The sequence below is a fragment of the Sciurus vulgaris genome (genome assembly GCF_902686455.1).
Source record: "Sciurus vulgaris genome assembly, chromosome: 7".
In the NCBI taxonomy this organism is placed as follows: domain Eukaryota; kingdom Metazoa; phylum Chordata; class Mammalia; order Rodentia; family Sciuridae; genus Sciurus; species Sciurus vulgaris.
The window spans coordinates 157,751,448-157,768,530 of NC_136467.1; the positions used below are offsets into that span (position 1 = coordinate 157,751,448).

The 17,083-nt window shown below is 34.3% G+C and overlaps 1 protein-coding gene across 1 annotated transcript in view; it reads right to left on the reverse strand.

Annotated features, from left to right (window-relative positions):
* Window positions 1-1,977: 1,977 nt before the first annotated feature.
* Window positions 1,978-17,083, reverse strand: part of LOC306666095 (uncharacterized protein) — a 100,330-nt gene continuing 85,224 nt past the window's right edge. Inside the window, exons 5-6 of the mRNA XM_079147935.1 lie at window positions 9,550-10,593; window positions 1,978-3,705 (exon numbers count right to left, since the gene is read on the reverse strand). Of these exons, the coding sequence (XP_079004061.1) occupies window positions 3,578-3,705; window positions 9,550-10,593 (1,172 nt within the window). The 3' untranslated portion in view covers window positions 1,978-3,577. The remainder of the gene's footprint in view (window positions 3,706-9,549; window positions 10,594-17,083) is intronic.

The following is a 17,083-nucleotide window of genomic DNA, read 5'->3' on the forward strand; positions in this document are numbered from 1 at the left end:
TTCTTTGTTCTTGAAACAGTATTTTTTGAAAACATTAATCAGGCAGCAATTATAGAGATTACACAGAAAATACAAAGTGGAATTAACAACAGTAAAAATATATTTGTGTAATAGGTATCTTGAATTTTGGTGAGCTATGTATTATATTCCCTATTTGAGATCAGAGTAATTCTAAAATAAAAACCAACCTTTTGAATATAACTTTAAATGAGCTGAGTTCTGGCTTATTTTGGAGCCATTTTGATACATACAAAGGTGGGAGGCAGAGACTTTTCTCAGGTAAGGTGGGGCTTTTCCCAAATCTTAGTTAAAGTGTTCTAGTTCTGAAGCTGATCTTTGCCTCCTTTTTAAACATCATTTTACAAAGTTTAAATATGTTGTTTACAGAGTCTACATGAACATTAATTAACATAATATGACATTACATCCAAAACATAAATCAAGGAGAGGCTGAGAGAGCTTTTAACTTTCCTTTTGTGTAGCAAAATGTTTTTTGTTTTCATGTTTCACTATATTAATCTTTAAATAAATTAGGCTCTCACTAACTTTTAGAAATGCATTTACATTTAATTTTTTATCTCAGTGTAAAAAGTAACAAACTTTCTATATACCCTACTGATAACAGGTCCTGTTATAGAACATTAAATAATATAAATAAATTCCCAATAAAATTTACTATTCTTAAGTTTTAAATTACCATTACAGACAAGTTTAATTTGGAAAACAGCAACTTGATAACCTTTCTACTTTAAAGACATGTATACCTGGAAGATATGAACACATTTAATATACAAAGAAGAGTGGCCATTCCACAATTACCTTGACATTTTTATGTTAACCAAGTTTAGCTTTTAAAGAAAAATTTAGACTCTGTAACATAGTACAATACTCCAACTGTTGTTGTTTAACCAAAATCATATAAACCCTAAATTTTAAGACTAATTGTTCTAAAGAATAAAACTTAACAGACACAATGTTAAGAGTAAATTAGTGCTTTTAAGAAATCCTTGTCATTTTAACATATAGATTTAACATTGGTTTATATTAACCCATTAATATTTGACCTTAGGAAAAAAACCTACATAGTTTTAACTGATTGTCTCACATACATCTAACTGACTTAGTTACACACAAATTTGTCAAAATTTGCCCCTTACTTACACGCAGACTTCCTTAGCACTTACTTAGACCCTCATGTATTTTATCACATAGACTTTCTTACCCAAAAACATTTTTTTCTTCTACTAAATATACTTTTATTCTTGAAACCTTTTACTTTCTTTCCCATGTGTTGACCCATTTTTTTAACATTTTGAGACAATTTTTATAAAATTTTTGAATTTAGATAAACTACTCCATTTTAATAAGATAAAATATTTTATGTTATTTATAGTACTCTAATTGAAACACAGTTGAACCATTGAATCCCCTTTGTATATAGAATTGTACCTGTTAGGACTTAACCACTGGTAACCTTGTTTTTAGTGATGACACAAAGCAATTATAAACACTTTTTATTTACCATGTTACCCCATGGAATTTAAGGAGTTAAGAGTATTCAATGTTATTTAAGTTAGCATTTTAAACGTGTAAATTAATCAGATGTCTCTAACAAACACATTGGAGTAATCTCATGTGTCAAATCTACTTATTTTACTGCAAAAACAAAATATCAGACAAGTGTATTGAACAATATTTGCCATCTCTTTTATGTTGAAAAAAGTTGCAGAAACAATGGATTAGACATTTTATAGACATTAACATTTTATTAGTTTGACCACCTAGAGAGACTTGTGAGTAATTTTAAAGACACTTTACCTTCATCTGTTTAACCAATTTAAATTAAACCTTTTAAAATCATGTGAATTAAAGGTATTTGCATCCATTTTCTAAATTTTAATTTCACGAGTGTTTGTTATTTGTGTCAATTTTGATATCATACATATTTTGATGCACTTATATAGACAATACAATATTAGACATGATATACACATAAAAAAGAAAAGACCTTGTAGTCTTTGGTAGGTGAATCTCCATTGCATTACAGATGTTTTAAAAAACAAACTTTAAAATTGAATAAATAGAACTGATCAGAAAAATATTAACCTAGGTATGTAAGATCAAAATTGTGAGCTCGAAAAATATACCATTTAAGGAAAAACAAGAGTCCTACAAGAAAAAAGGTTAATGGCTATTAATTATAGTATAAGAGAGTGAGAAAAAGACAGGCAGAAGGGGGAGGAGAGGGAGAAAGGGGGAGAGAGAGGGAGATGGAGAAAAAGAGAGCAAGAGTCTTAAAACCATTTTCCTGTCTTTCAGCCCAGAATTTTAAAATGGACACTTTTTTTTCTTCAGTCTCAGGTTGGTCCCTCTCTGTGCCTCCTAGCTTACATTCCATTGCAAGAAAAAATGCTGCCTAGGAATTTTTAACCCTTATTAAATCCTTAACTTGGGTTTGGCTGAACAGGTGAGGGCTATTGCCGAATCCTTCAGGCAACATTTTCTAGGTTAATTGAGATCCACCATCTGGTATCTTAAAGGTAAACAGAAATTGTGATTGAGAGTCTAGGGTATACAGAAAAAGACATCTTTTAAATCTAACACAGTAAGACTAGGTAAGATACTAAAATTTCTTAAAGAAGTTTGCAGAGTTTGGAGGTGAAGGAGTCTAGCTGCTTCTCTGGGAAAGTTCAGAGAGGGAGAAAGGAACATGGATTCTGATCCTTTGCTCCCCACCAGCAACCTCCCATAGGGGAGCTAGATCATGTGCTTGAGACCTCATGGCAGAAAGACTGGGTAGACAGGGCAGAAGTCAAAACAGAGCAGGGCAAAGGAGATAGAGGAGCAAAGGCCAGTGGGGCCTCTGCTGCAGGAGACCAGTATGGGGGAAGATCATTATCTAGGTCAAAGTTGGAGAAGGAGGAGTGATTAGGAGGGGAGAAGCCAAAAGAAGGTGTTCAGTTTTGCAGGAAGAGCAAAGACTCACAGAAGTTGTATGCCATTAAGTGGCCATTTTTATTGATTATCTGAAATCAATGTGGTCAAATATCATTACACAACTGAAAAAGTTTTGGTTCCTGTAGGACAGGTAAGGAAGTTTAAGATTATCTTGTAGACACCACAGCGGTAAATCTGCCAGAATGGAGGACCCAGATCCCATGGCGGAGACTGATAAATAGCCAAGTCAGCATCTAAGGCATCCCAAGGTCACAGACTAGTTGACTGGAGATGAGAAGGCAGCACATGATGGGAATTGTCACCTCCATCGGTTTGTGCCAGGCAAAAGGCAAGGGGGTTAAGGACCTGGTGGCAGAAATTTTGAGAGGAAAACTAAAGAGGAGCCTCAACCCAGAAAGGAAATCTCCACCATAAACATCGGGGATCCACCCATCAGATAAGGTCAATTAAGCCGGCCGATCATAATTGTGAAAGTCATGACTGAAGGAACCCCCACTCCTCAACTGCCTCAAGGGCACTGGATGACCAACAGTCATGTCTCACTTCAGCAGAGGAGTGTTTAAATCAACCTACGGGACACTTACCAATCTGAAGCTGGTGGTGGATATGCAACCAAGTGTCAGGGCAAATGGAATCTGAGACCAGCATCAGAGGGTCTGGGGCAACAGATGGGATTCCACTTGCCTAAGTGGCAGTAGAAGAGCCCATCCAAATCATGGCACAAATGAAAGCACCCAGAAACCATTCCTGAAGTGGGATCCACACCAAAGCAAATTATGAGAAAATCTGACATACAAAATAAAGATAGAACTTTAAAATCTGTGAGAGAAACAAATCAAATTACATATAGGGAAAGGCCAATTTGGATTTCAGCTGATTTTTCAACCCAGACACTCAAAGACTCTGACTGAAGGTGAATTTTTGGGAAAAAAACATACCACATGCATGGTCTTCATAAACTAGTTATGATTTCCATCATTATATCCAATCAAGAGGACTTCAAGCCAATCTTAGAAGGGATAAAGAAGGACATTTCATACTGCTTAAGGGAATTATCCATCAAGAAGACATAATAATTCTAAATATATATTCCCCCCAAAATGGAGCACCTACATACAAACTCTTCTCAACTTCAAGAATCAAGTAGAATACAAAACAATAAAAATCACTTACTTTAAATATACCTTTCTTTCCAATGAATAGATCTTAAAAACAAAAACTAAGCAAAGAAACCATAGAATTAAAGTATACAATAAATTATTTAGACTTAGAAGACATAGACTATTTCATTCATCATCAAGCAAATACACAATCTTCTCAGCAGCACATGGATTATTTTCTAAAATGGAGCTTATGTTACAAAACAAAGCAATAATTAGCCAATAAAAACTACAGAAATACTACCCTACATTCTATCAGATCATAACAGAATGAAGCTAGAAATCAATAATAAAATAAAAATGAAAGCTATTCCAACACCTGGAGCCAAAATAACAAATGGACTGCAATAGAAATCTGGGAGAAAATTAAAGACATACTTAGAGATAAGTGACACCTATAAAACATATCAAAATGTCTGGGACACTATGAAGGCAGGCCTAAAAGTAAAGATCACTGCATTGAGCTCACTTATTAAAAGAATTAAAGGTCAGCAAATAAATGACTTAACTTTATATCTCAAATCACTAGAAAAAGAAGAACAAATCAATACCAAAACTAGCAGAAGACAGGAAGTAATGAAAACCAGAGCTGAAATAAATGAAATTGAAACAAAAGAAACAATTAAAAAGATTTTAAAAATTAAGTTGCTTCTTTGAGAAAATAAATGGGTAAACACTTAGCTACACATTGAAGTGAAAGAGAAAACACAAATCACTAGAATTCATGATGTAAAGCGGATATCAAGACGGACACTCCTGAAGTACAGAAGGAAATAAGATCATTTGAAAACGTACACTTCAATGAAACAGTGAATCTTGAAGACCTTGAAAAATTTCTAGAGACAAATAAATGACCCAAACTGAATCAGGAGGACATGCACAATGTAAACAGCCCAATAAAAACAATAAAATTGAAGAAGCAATCAAAAGTCTACTAACCAAGGAAAGACATGTATAAAGATGAATTTTCAGGTGAGTTCAACCATGCCTTCAAAGAAGAATTAGCACCAATAAACCTCAAATTATACTATTAAACAGAAGAGAACCCTTCATAACTCATTCTGAGTATTGTGTTGATACAAAGAAAAAAAAAAAAAAAGACACATGAAGGAGTGAAAACTTCAGATCAATATCCTTGATGAACAAGACCCAAAAATTCTTTTAAAATTTCTGTCAAATCACATATGGAAACACATTAAAAAGATCATTAACCACAATCCAATGGGGTTTCTCTCAGAGCTGCAAGGTTAGCTCAACATATGGAAATCAATAAACATAATTCATCACATCAATAGGCCTAAAGATGAGACTCATATGGTCATCTCAATAGATGGAGAACATGCATTTGACAAAATGCAAATCCATTCATGTTTAAAATACTAGAAGAACAAGGGATAGTAGGAACATAGCTCAACAATGTGAAAGTCTATGATAAGCCAAAGGATAACATCATTCTAAGTAGAGAAAAAATGAAACTTTCCCCATAAAAACTGGAAGAGGACACGAATGACTACTTTCACCAATTTTTTGAGATAGTCCTTGAAATTCTAGCCAGAGCAACTGGACAGATGAAAGAAATTAAAGGGATATGAATAAGAAAATAATAATTTAACATATCATTATTTTACAAAGTCAAAATTCCACATTTAGAAGACCCAAAAACTCCATCAGAAAATTTCCATACCTCATAAAAAATTCAGGGCTTGGGAGATAGCTCAGTCGGTAGAGTGCTTGACTTGCAAGCACAAGGCCCTGGGTTCAATCCCCAGCACTGCCAAAAAAAAAAAGAAAAGAAATTCAGAAAAATAACAGGATATAAAATCAATACCAAAATCAAATGCATTTCTATACGTCAGTGATGAATCAAATGAAGGAGAAATTATTAAAACTAGTCAATTTAACAGTAAAAAATATTGGGAACCAACTTAATGAAAGAGGGGATAGACCTCAATGGGAACTACAGAATCCTAAATAAGAAAATAAAGGAAATCCTTAGTGTTGTGCCCAGCAGCTCGAGACCCCACAAAGACCACCAGAGACCACGATCAATGCAAGCAACAAAGAGTCATTTATTAGCAAGCTCGAGCCTGGTACTCCCAGCACTCGGGAACCAGTAATGCTAAGAGGCCCTGAGCCCTTGTTCAGCAGGCTTTTATAATGAAAGGCAAACAGTTTTACAGTGCTCTTTTTGATTGGCTAACATATAAAAATGTATACAAAGCATGTCATTTTAAGTTGTGGGTCACCCTGACCTCCGAGAGGAGGGTTATCATTATCTTTAAGTTTGCTTTTCTGCCAGCAAAGTTTGCTTTAGGGTCAGTCACCTGGCCTATACAGATAAGAGACGAAAATTCTTTGCAGCTTTTATGAGGGGTTGAGGGCAGTTTGGGAAGAGCCTCGTATTTGTATTTACACAGGTGCGGGCTCTTTCTATCTTTACACTTAGAAGATGCAAATGAAGCCAGAATTAAGGACAGGTAGTTAGTGTAGAAATAGGGAATTGGGACAATTCGAGGAAACGAAGCCATCTGCCTCTGGAAGTTGGAGACTGCCCCTGGAAGAATGGAATGTCAAGGATCTCCGGAGCTCATACCTGCCTTTATCAAGGACTGCAAGCAAGGAGCTGCTAATTAATGCCCCCTGGGCCCTTGCCTGCCTGAATCACCTTGGCCCTCCCCCTGCCCATGGCTTCTCACTTAATGCAAAACCAGGCCTAGTCATGTAGGCAGGAAGGAGAGATAAGCGGGGAGAGAACTGGAGAACAAAAGAGACCTTAATCTATAAAAGATGTAGGGTGCGCTCACTTCTTGGGACTTTAGAACATCAGCCATGGCCCCCTTCTCCCTGCCGGGAGAAGTCTGTATTATTACCTTTAAATAAAACCTGCTTAATATGCTTGCCTTGGCGTGCTTCTCTAGTGCTCAGACTTCAGCATTAGAGGGAGCAGAACTCGTCACTGGTAAACAGCGGTATCACAAAGATCTCCCATGCTCTTGAAAAGGCAGAAAATTGTCAAAGTGATCATACTACCAAGACTGTTACAGATTTAATGTAATTCCTACTAAAATCCCAATGACATTCTTCAAAGAACTAGAAAAAGCAACCGTAAAATTTATTTGCAAAACAAGAAACCCAGAATAGCCAAAGTGATACATACCAAGAAGAATATAGCAGGAGGGATCACAATGCAGACATAGAGAGTAATGGTAACAAAAATGGCATGGCATTGGCACCCAAATAGACATGTAGTACAGCGGTACAGAAGACACAGAGACAAATCCAAATAAATAAGGTTTTCTCATTCTAAATGAAGGCACCAAAAACATACATTGAAAAAATGATAGCCTATTAAACAAATGTTGCTGGAAAAAAATGGAAATTCATATGTAGCAAAATGAAATCAAAACTCTATCTCTAATGCTGTGGAAAAATCAAGAGTGAGTAGAGATGTGGGCACTGGGGCTGGGGAGAGAGCTCAGTCGGTAGAGTGCTTACCTTGTAAGCGCAAGGTCCTGGTTTCGATCCCCAGCACACCCCCCCCAAAAAAAGATGTAGGCACTATAATACACACCCTGAAATTAACAGAAGAAAGCTGGACCAAACCTCCAACTAGTCAGCTTTAAAACTGACCTCCTTACCAAGTCTCCAAAAGCACGAGTAGAATCAAGAAACCATAAATAAGATGGACTCAAAATAAAAATCTTCTCAGCAAAGGAAACAATCCATAACATGAAGAGAGTGCCTATAGAATGGAATAAAATCTTTACCATAAACACTTTAAATAAAGCAATAATGTACGGAATATATAAAGAAATAAAAAAACTTAACACCAAAAATAACCCAATCAATAAATGTGGTAATGAACTGAATCAACACTTCACAGAAAAATACAAATGATCAACTAACATGAAAAATTGCTCATTATCTATAGTAATTAGAGAAATGCAGCTCAAAACTACTTGAAGATTTTATTCCACTCCTATTACAATTTCTAAAAAATAAAACAAAAAATGTTTTGTTGAGGATGTATGGAACAAGGTACACTCATACATTGCTGCTTGTTATACAAAATGGTTTAACCATTCTGGAAATTTTGTTGAGATTTCTCAGAAAATTCAGAATGAAAGTACCATTTGATCCAGTTATCCCACTCTGGTTTAAACACAAAGGATTTAAATCCAGTGTGAAAGAATGGACATTTTTTTAAGCTGTCTGAGGTCACCCTCCCAGTTATCTTAACTCCCTAAGGTCACCCTCCCAGGAATAGGAACAAAGCCCTTAAAGCTGTTCCAAGAAACAGCCCCAAACAGAGAATAAAAGGGTAAATTGAGCCAGATAGCCAGATAGTGCTCAAACAGAATGATTACCAGAAACTATTGACCAGAATCTACGCCCTGTTGTAAAACATTGTGAAACATGTTGTATGTTATCAGCAAACCCAGACCCCCTTTGAAATTTCCCGGCAGCTTTGTTCCCCTTTTCCCTTTCATGTGCGATCCCTCCCGATGTGTGGTTTCTGCCTTTATAAACCTACAAGATTTTCTGCTAGGGACTCGACTCCTCGAGTTGGGTCCCAGCGCGCTGGAATAAACACCTCTTGCGGTTTGCATCAAGTGACGCCTCCTGCGGTTGATTGGGGTTGCCGTCCATCCATTGGACAGAGTTGGGGTTTCCTTTTTGGGGGCCTTACAAGTGTACTACAGTGACTCAGCACATCACTGTTTAAAGCAGCTCAGTTCAAAATAACTAAACTAGGGAACCAACCTAGATACCCTTCAACATAAGCATGGATAAAGAAAATGAAGTATATGCAGAGAATAGAATGTTATTCAGATTTAAAGAAAAAGGAAATTATGGCATTTTCTAGTAAACGCATGGATCTAGGGAATAACACAAAAAGTGAAATGAGTCAAACCCAAAAAACTAAAGGCCAAATGTTTTCTCTGGCAGGCAAATGCTGATCTATAATGGGGGGGAGGTGGGATGAAGAGTCTTGTGTTTGTACAGCAGGTAGTGAGGGGAAAGGAATCAGTGTAAGGAGGGGAAGGACAGTGGAATGATACGGATATCATTACCCTGAATTCATGTGTGATTAAACTACTTTTGTGTCTGCAACACCTGTAGCCTGTAGAAGGAGAATTTGTGCTCCATTTGTGTAAAACTTTTCTGAATGCATTCTACTGTCACATATAACTAATTGGAAACAATTAAAAGTAATTTTTGACAAATAAATGTCACATTCTTTTTATTTGTAGGACTTCTTTTCAGTATGATTACTCTGCTAGTGAGATGTATACTTTTCCATTAAAAGCTTCATCACATTCTTTGCATTTGTAGGGCTTCTCTCTGGTATTATTTTTCTGGTGGTGAATTAGTCATACTTTTTTATTAAAAGTTTTTCCACAGTCTGAACATTCCTAAGGCTTCTCACCAGTATGAATTCCCTGGTGTCGAATAAGGTTTGATTTTGCATTAAAAGCTTTTCCACATTCTTTACATTGGTAGGGTTTCTCTCCTGTGTGAGTTCTCTGGTGTTTAGTAAGTTGTGATGTTTGACAGAAAGTTTTGCCACATTCTTTACATTGGTAGGGCTTCTCTCCAGTATGAATTCTCTGATGGTAAATAAGATGCGACTTGTCATTAAAAGCTTTGTTGCATGTTGTACATTTGTAGGGCTTCTCTCCTGTATGAGTTCTCTGGTGTTTAGTAAGGTGTGATCTTTGATAGAAAGCTTTGTCACATTCTTTACATTGGTAGGGCTTCTCTCCTGAATGAATTCTCTGATGGCAAATAAGGCGTGATTTTGCATTAAAAGCTTTGCCACATTCTTTACATTGGTAGGGCATCTCTCCAGTATGAAGTCTCTGATGGCAAATAAGATATGATTGGTCATTAAAAGCTTTGTTGCATGCTGTACATTTGAAGGGCTTCTCTCCTGTATGAGTTCTCTGGTGTTTAGTGAGGTGTGATCTTTGATAGAAAGCTTTGCAACATTCTTTACATTTGTATGGTTTCTCTCCAATATGAATTCTCTGGTGGTGACTAAGGTCTGCTTTTTTATTAAAGGGTTTGTCGCATGCTGTACATTTGTAAGTCTTCTTTCCTGTATGAATACTTTGATGGCAAATAAGGTGTGATTTTGCATTAAAAGCTTTGCCACATTGTTTACATTGGTAGGACTTCTCTCCAGTATGAAGTCTCTGATGGCAAATAAGGTGCGATTTGTCATTAAAAGCTTTGTTGCATGTTTTACATTTGAAGGGCTTTTCTCCTGTATGAGTTCTCTGCTGGTGAATGAGGCATGGTTTTTGATAATATGATTTCTGATGTTCACTCTCACTTAAAGTTCTACATATTGTCCTGTGTTGTAAATATTCAAGGTCACAATTTTCATATTTTCCATTAATCACTTTTTGAAACACATGTCTTATGCCCTGGTCTGATGAAAATTCTTCAGTATTATGAAACATCATTGCTGTAATAAATGAAAATTTTTAAAAAATTACTCAATAGACTGGGATGAATATATTTAGTATACATAACTGGAAATTATAGCACAGTTAGCAATGTCAGAACATCAGCAGTGTAGCAAACAAGGGCCATCGTTACTTCAGAAACATGTTACATAAAAATGTACAGTCACAAATATGTTGTAAAAATTACACAAATTGTACGGAGCACAATATCCAAGATGACTATATTTCTATAGAGAGCAATATAGTATAGAGAAAGGACGTATCTTGCTTTTATCAACCAACCTCTTTCCTCCTTTCTTATACAGCATGGAACAATTAGGAAAAAATCTACAAGCTGCCTTCACTCTCAGTAGAATAAGTAAAATATAAAACATACACCAACATATCTGGCTTCTTTGAAGATTGTGTGAAAATTGGTTTCGGTCTCCCAAGACACAGAGATCTGGAACTAACAGGTAGATTTTGAATGCTAATACAATGAATATTCAACAAGTTTTAAGAAGATAGGGAATCTTAAGAAGAAATATGGACAAAATTTTAAAGAGAAAAAAATTATGCGTCTACAAGATTCTACATGAAAACAAATTTAAGAGGCAATAAAACCCTTGCACAGCCTATGTCAATATTACTTAGATGAAGCAGCACATGGAAATCAATACTAATAAATTGCATTTTTAATATTTGTTATTTGCTGATTTAATTGACAAATTCAACTTTGTGCATTTACTAATTGTATCATTGTATTTTAATGTATTTATACAAGGTGATATGATACATGTAATATTAATAGCACAAGTATTTTGTATAATTATCAGTTTTGTGCTTACAAATATTGCATTTAATCTATTAGCATTTATCAGGAATATATAACAAAACAGTCACCATGTGGTACAGCAAAACTCTTGACCATGTTTTGTCATTGAAATAAAAATTTGTAGTTTTTGAGTAATAGTATGCCCACACTCCACAAAACACAGTACCTGATAACCACACCCTGAATTTCTAATTTTTACATGTGAATCAGATGCTTCTGCAACTTACTTTCTGTGTCTGCTGCACTTCACATAAGGTATAATATTGCATATTAATCCCATATCACTTTAAATAACAATACATTTCATTTTATAGAAAAAATAGTAATATGTAAATACCATGTTTTTACTCATTCAATCATTGATGGGCACATAGATTTATTCTGTAAGTTGAATACTGAGAACCATGCTTACACTGAATGCAATAGTGGAGATATGTTTCCAACATACTGATGTAATTTCTAATTGATACATATTTTGTACTGGCATTTGTGGATTATGAGGTCGTTCTACTTTTATTTATTTTTTTTTATATGTGGTGCTTGGGATTAAGCCAAAGGGTGCTATACAGCTGAAATCAAATACAAGCCCTTTAAAATTTGTTTGAGACATGTTGTTTCTAAGTTTCTGTGACCTGCCTCAACCTTGAAATTTTTTTGAATGTCCTCCCAAAATGCTAGGATTCAAGCATGTAGCTTGAAACTGTACTTGATTATTTTTCATTGATTTCAAAACTTCCACATTGTTTTCACAAATGTCTCTATTATCTACTATTGGCTGTTTTTTAAATGTACAAAACAATTAAAAATAGTACCACACATAATGATAAAGGAAATGAGGTATGAATCAAAGTAATAGACCAAAACATTACAAAAAGAACACTGGATTAGTAAGTTATGAATTGCCCAAAAAACACTAAATAATCATTTAAAGGAAGTTTAATGAGGAAAATTCTGAGAAAAATTGTTAATATAAATAAGCAGAAATTTTGTATGTAAATAATTCCTTAAGGAAATGTGTATGAGAAAGGCAGGCATTGTGTACAAATCTGTAGTCCTAGCAACATGAGGAAGGCTGAGCAAGGATGACCGTAAGTTCAAAGCCAGTTTTAGCAACCAAGATTCTGTGAAAAATGAAAAACCTATAGAATATATGTAAGGGAAGTGGGAATAAAACATATAAAGGGAAGGATGAGAGGAATCAAAGCATGCCACTATGAAATGCAGTGAACCACACTTTAAACCACTAAGCGAATCAGTAAAAGAAAATATAAGAAATATAGATTATGACTTACAAGGTAGGAGTAATGAGTTCTTCACTTTTAAAATTATATTAGATTATTAATGATTATAAAGCAAATCAAAACAACTTAACTAGAAAAATTAAATCTAAAAGAAGGAACTGCCAAATCAGTTCTGACAGAGAGTAGCAAGAAATGGAACAGGACCTACTCTAAAAACCTTCTGTGGCCTTCCTGTCCCAGGCTGCTAGGTAAGATGAGGGACCCAGGAAAATGGTGCAGCCTCTGCCCTGCAGACCTCCAGAACTACTGCTGTGACTGCTCGCTGGTTTTACAGCCCTAGGCTGTAAAAGACTGCGAAACCTCCCTGCATGACCTGATGGTAGCATTGATCTTTCCATCCCAGACCCAGGAAACCTTGGCTGTCAATTCTCCTGGACCAATCATGTTCAAAGTTGCACTGAGTAAATATCACCATTGTAAGGTATTTCAAGAAGAATAGTGGCCATCCAAAAGTGTCAATTCCAGCAGGGGGGGGCGGTTAATGGATGACAGAAAGTCTGGCCAATCAGCACAGACAAGGGCCCTCAGTGTCCACTCTGTTCAGGCTCCATTGGATGACACCTCATCCTGAGAAGGCAAACAAATGTCTATTCATCCTAGAAGGTGAGTAACGTTGTGGAACATAAAGAGTGGAACAGTGTGCACCTTTAGACAGATGGTGTTGTTCTACCAAAGAGAGACCCTGCAGGGTAACAAACTATTTGACCAATTGGAAATGCCCAACATCCTTCAAGAAGATTTACTGGGCATTTGTAGAAGACCTGTTCATATAATATGAAACAGCTGCTCTCAACTTGCCCCCCAACCATTTAAAACTTTTGCAACATCTGTACATTCTAAATTTTAAACCAGTTGCTGATATAGGTTAAAGCTATAATATATTGTTACATAAAAACCCATTTGAATTAAAAAGTCAGAAATGTCTTCTGGAAGTGACATTGAAATGGAGTTGCTAGACCACCTCTAGGAATGACATTGTCCACATTTATTCAGGGGGTTAGAGGACATGAAGAAGACTTTGATCTTGAGACGGGAGGGTCCTGGGCCAGACTGGTTATGTGTAATTACATTTTTCATATTACAACCATTGCATGGTGTATTTTACACCTCATTCCTGTATATGTAGTTGACAATGCTAAGTATTTTTTTAGAAATATCGACTTTTTAGATATTGTAATGTTCAAAGTAAAAGTGGTAAAATATAACACATTTTGTAAATTACTGTTTTTGAACATTTCTAGGAAATGTTTTGGGGAGGACAAGAGCCGAAACACCTTTTGAGTAACAAGCATTGTATGCTCATTCTCTAGAACACCACACCATTGTGCTTACAATGATGCAAAAGTAACCACTGATCCAATGTTTGTGGGTTTTGTTTTACTTTGCTCTGTATATAGTGTATATAAAGGAAAACAAGTTGTAATCTACTCCTAGTTTTTCTAGATGTTAATGAGATTGCCACTGTATGACAAAAGTAGAATTAGTAAACAAATTTTGTTATGTTTTGTGCTAATTTCTTTTTAAAATTGGATCATTATAGCATACTGGGTTGGTGAAGTACCAGAATGCTCATATTTTAAAATCATTTTCAAATTAAAAGTATTGTTATATGTATGCAGTGTCTTCAAAACTGTCATATACATAGTGGACAAATTGAGTTTTTAATTAAAACATATAGTCTGTCTAGATGTTTACAAATGCCTGTTGAATGTTACATGTACAGGTATTAAATACCACTTCATAAGTCCGAATATTCTCTCTGATATGTGGAGGCTAACACACAATAAGTTGGGGGTACACAGAATAAAATTTCATTGAATTAGATAAAGTAAAATTAAGGAAGGAAGTGGAGATGGGTATAAGAATGATAATAGAATGAATCAAACATAAATCACCTATGTTCATAAATGAATACACCAGCAGTGTAACTCCACATTGCATACACTCACAAATATGGAAAGTTTTATTCCATGTATGTACATTTGTCAAAATACATATTACTGTCATGTATATATAAAAAGAATAAAAGTTTTAAAAAAGAAAAATAAATCTAAAAGAAATACAAATAATGCAATCTACAGAGAACTTAAATCTAAGGAAACATGTAGAATGGAAACAAGGACTAAAAGAGTATCACAAAAACATGGCCAAAAGAAAGCTGGGAAGGCCAGATTATGATATAGAAAAGTTTAAAGCAAGAAGTTATCTGAGATGAAATGTATTTTAAATAAAAAACCCTTTGAAAATAGGCAAAATAGAATATTACATGAGGATAAGAAAGCTTTCCCTAGGATACTGCAAAAAGAATAGCTATAGTCTCAACTCACACCATATATCTAAGACATAAAAAGTTAAGATTGACAGAAGTAAATAAAGAAATAGAAAGCAACATTTGAATACTAGGAGACACCAATATGCACTTGCTTTAAAGAAAAATTAAAACAAAATGATAATTAAAAAAAACAGAACTCTTTGAAAATAATGTAAAGAAATTTGATTTATATACTAATTGTTTTCAATAGAAATGGAATATCAAAGTGGATCAGCCAACAGAAAAGTAATAAACCATAGGTTAATAGGTATAAAAATATTAAAATTATTTTCTGATCATCAGAGAATGTTAGAAATCAAAAGTGGAAAGGATGTTCAAAAATCCACACATGTGGCAATTGATTGAACAATCTTGAACGTAATTTTTTTCCAGAATTGAAAACTTAAATTAAAAGACCTCTGTACTTTTCGAAGTTATCTGGAGACTATGTAAATATCTCTCAAACTCCTGATGATATGTTTTACAGAGACAGAAAACAATTATTCTAGAAATTTTATGGAATCTGAAATTTTTATGGAGATATCAAAAGTATTCAAAATAGAAACAAAATTGGGAAAAGGTTGTTTCATAATTTGAAAATATTAAAAACTGTAAAATTTAATTGGTAATAGTGACATCAATGAAGACAGATGGACAAAGTGAATTCTGAGTGTAATAAGACCTCACACATACAGCAAATTAAGACATTTGAACACGAAGGTTTACTACAGCATTAATCAACAGAGCCACTATGAGGAAGCAAACCAAATAACCCTTGAAATGAGTGGATGGAGCAATTTGGAATATAGAAACTACAGAATATTTTTCAAGTTACAAAGTAATAAATTTTTGCAAGCTCTATAATCAGGATAAATCTTCAGTACATTATGTTAACTGAAATATGTCACTACCACAAAGAAAAATATGGGAGAACTCTACAGATATAAGATAACTAAAAATAAAGAAACAAACAAACATGCAAAAAAAAGAAACCCCTTATGAACAGAAGTGAGAATGACATTAGTGATAGGAAAAGATGAAAATGAGCACTTGTTTACATGAAAATATATTTATTGATTTTTGAGATGTGAGAATTCTACAGATATATTACATGACAAATTGAATTAATATTGCTGAACAATATGCATGATATGGTCAGAGAGCAAGTATTGTTTTGTGGTTTTCATCAAAATTAAAATTATAAACAAAATGTAAAACTAAAAAGATTGTAAAATGTTTGAAAGGTACCTTTAAAATGCTATGGTCTTTATCCTATAAATAAGAACAAATTCATGAATATATATAGAGAGAGCATGCATATAATCTAGAATTACTATTGTAATTCTGAGGCAGGGAGGTAATAATTTCAAAGCCATCCTCAATAACTTTGTGAGAATCTCTCTCCAAATATAAATATAAAGAGGCTAGGGATGTAGCTCATTATTAGAGTACCCCTAGATTCTATCCCTATTACATTAACATATAAAAAATTTACATTGCTCTATACATATACAGGATAAGTAATCAATCTGTATAAAATAAAAAAAAATTCATTTTAAAAGGTTTTCTATTTACACAAACAAGTAAAAGCATATAAAATTTTATGGGCAATAGAAACTGGAATCATGCATATCTTAATTTTAAAAATATCCTAATTTGTGAAGTAATAGAAATTGTCATATGTTCATAAAATATAGTCAAAAATAAGTGTTATGTGAAGTGAGAAAACCTCTTCTACAACATGAAATGTAGTCTATAACATGAAAGACTTAACCAACCATAGATATATCATTTACAAATGCTTTCATATAACTACAGTTTGCAACTATCGCTACATCCCACAAAAGAGCATTTATTGTGAATCTTGACTTTCATTTCACAGAAAATCCATAAATAGTATTTATTTATAAAGAGCACATGTAAGTGAATTTTAATTAATAAATACATTAATAATATTAAACTGCTTTAGGATATTAGTTTATTAAAATGGCTTGACCTAGAATTCTCCAAAAATGTGCACATTATCACATGGAGACCCACAAATAGTCGAAAACCTTTTAGAT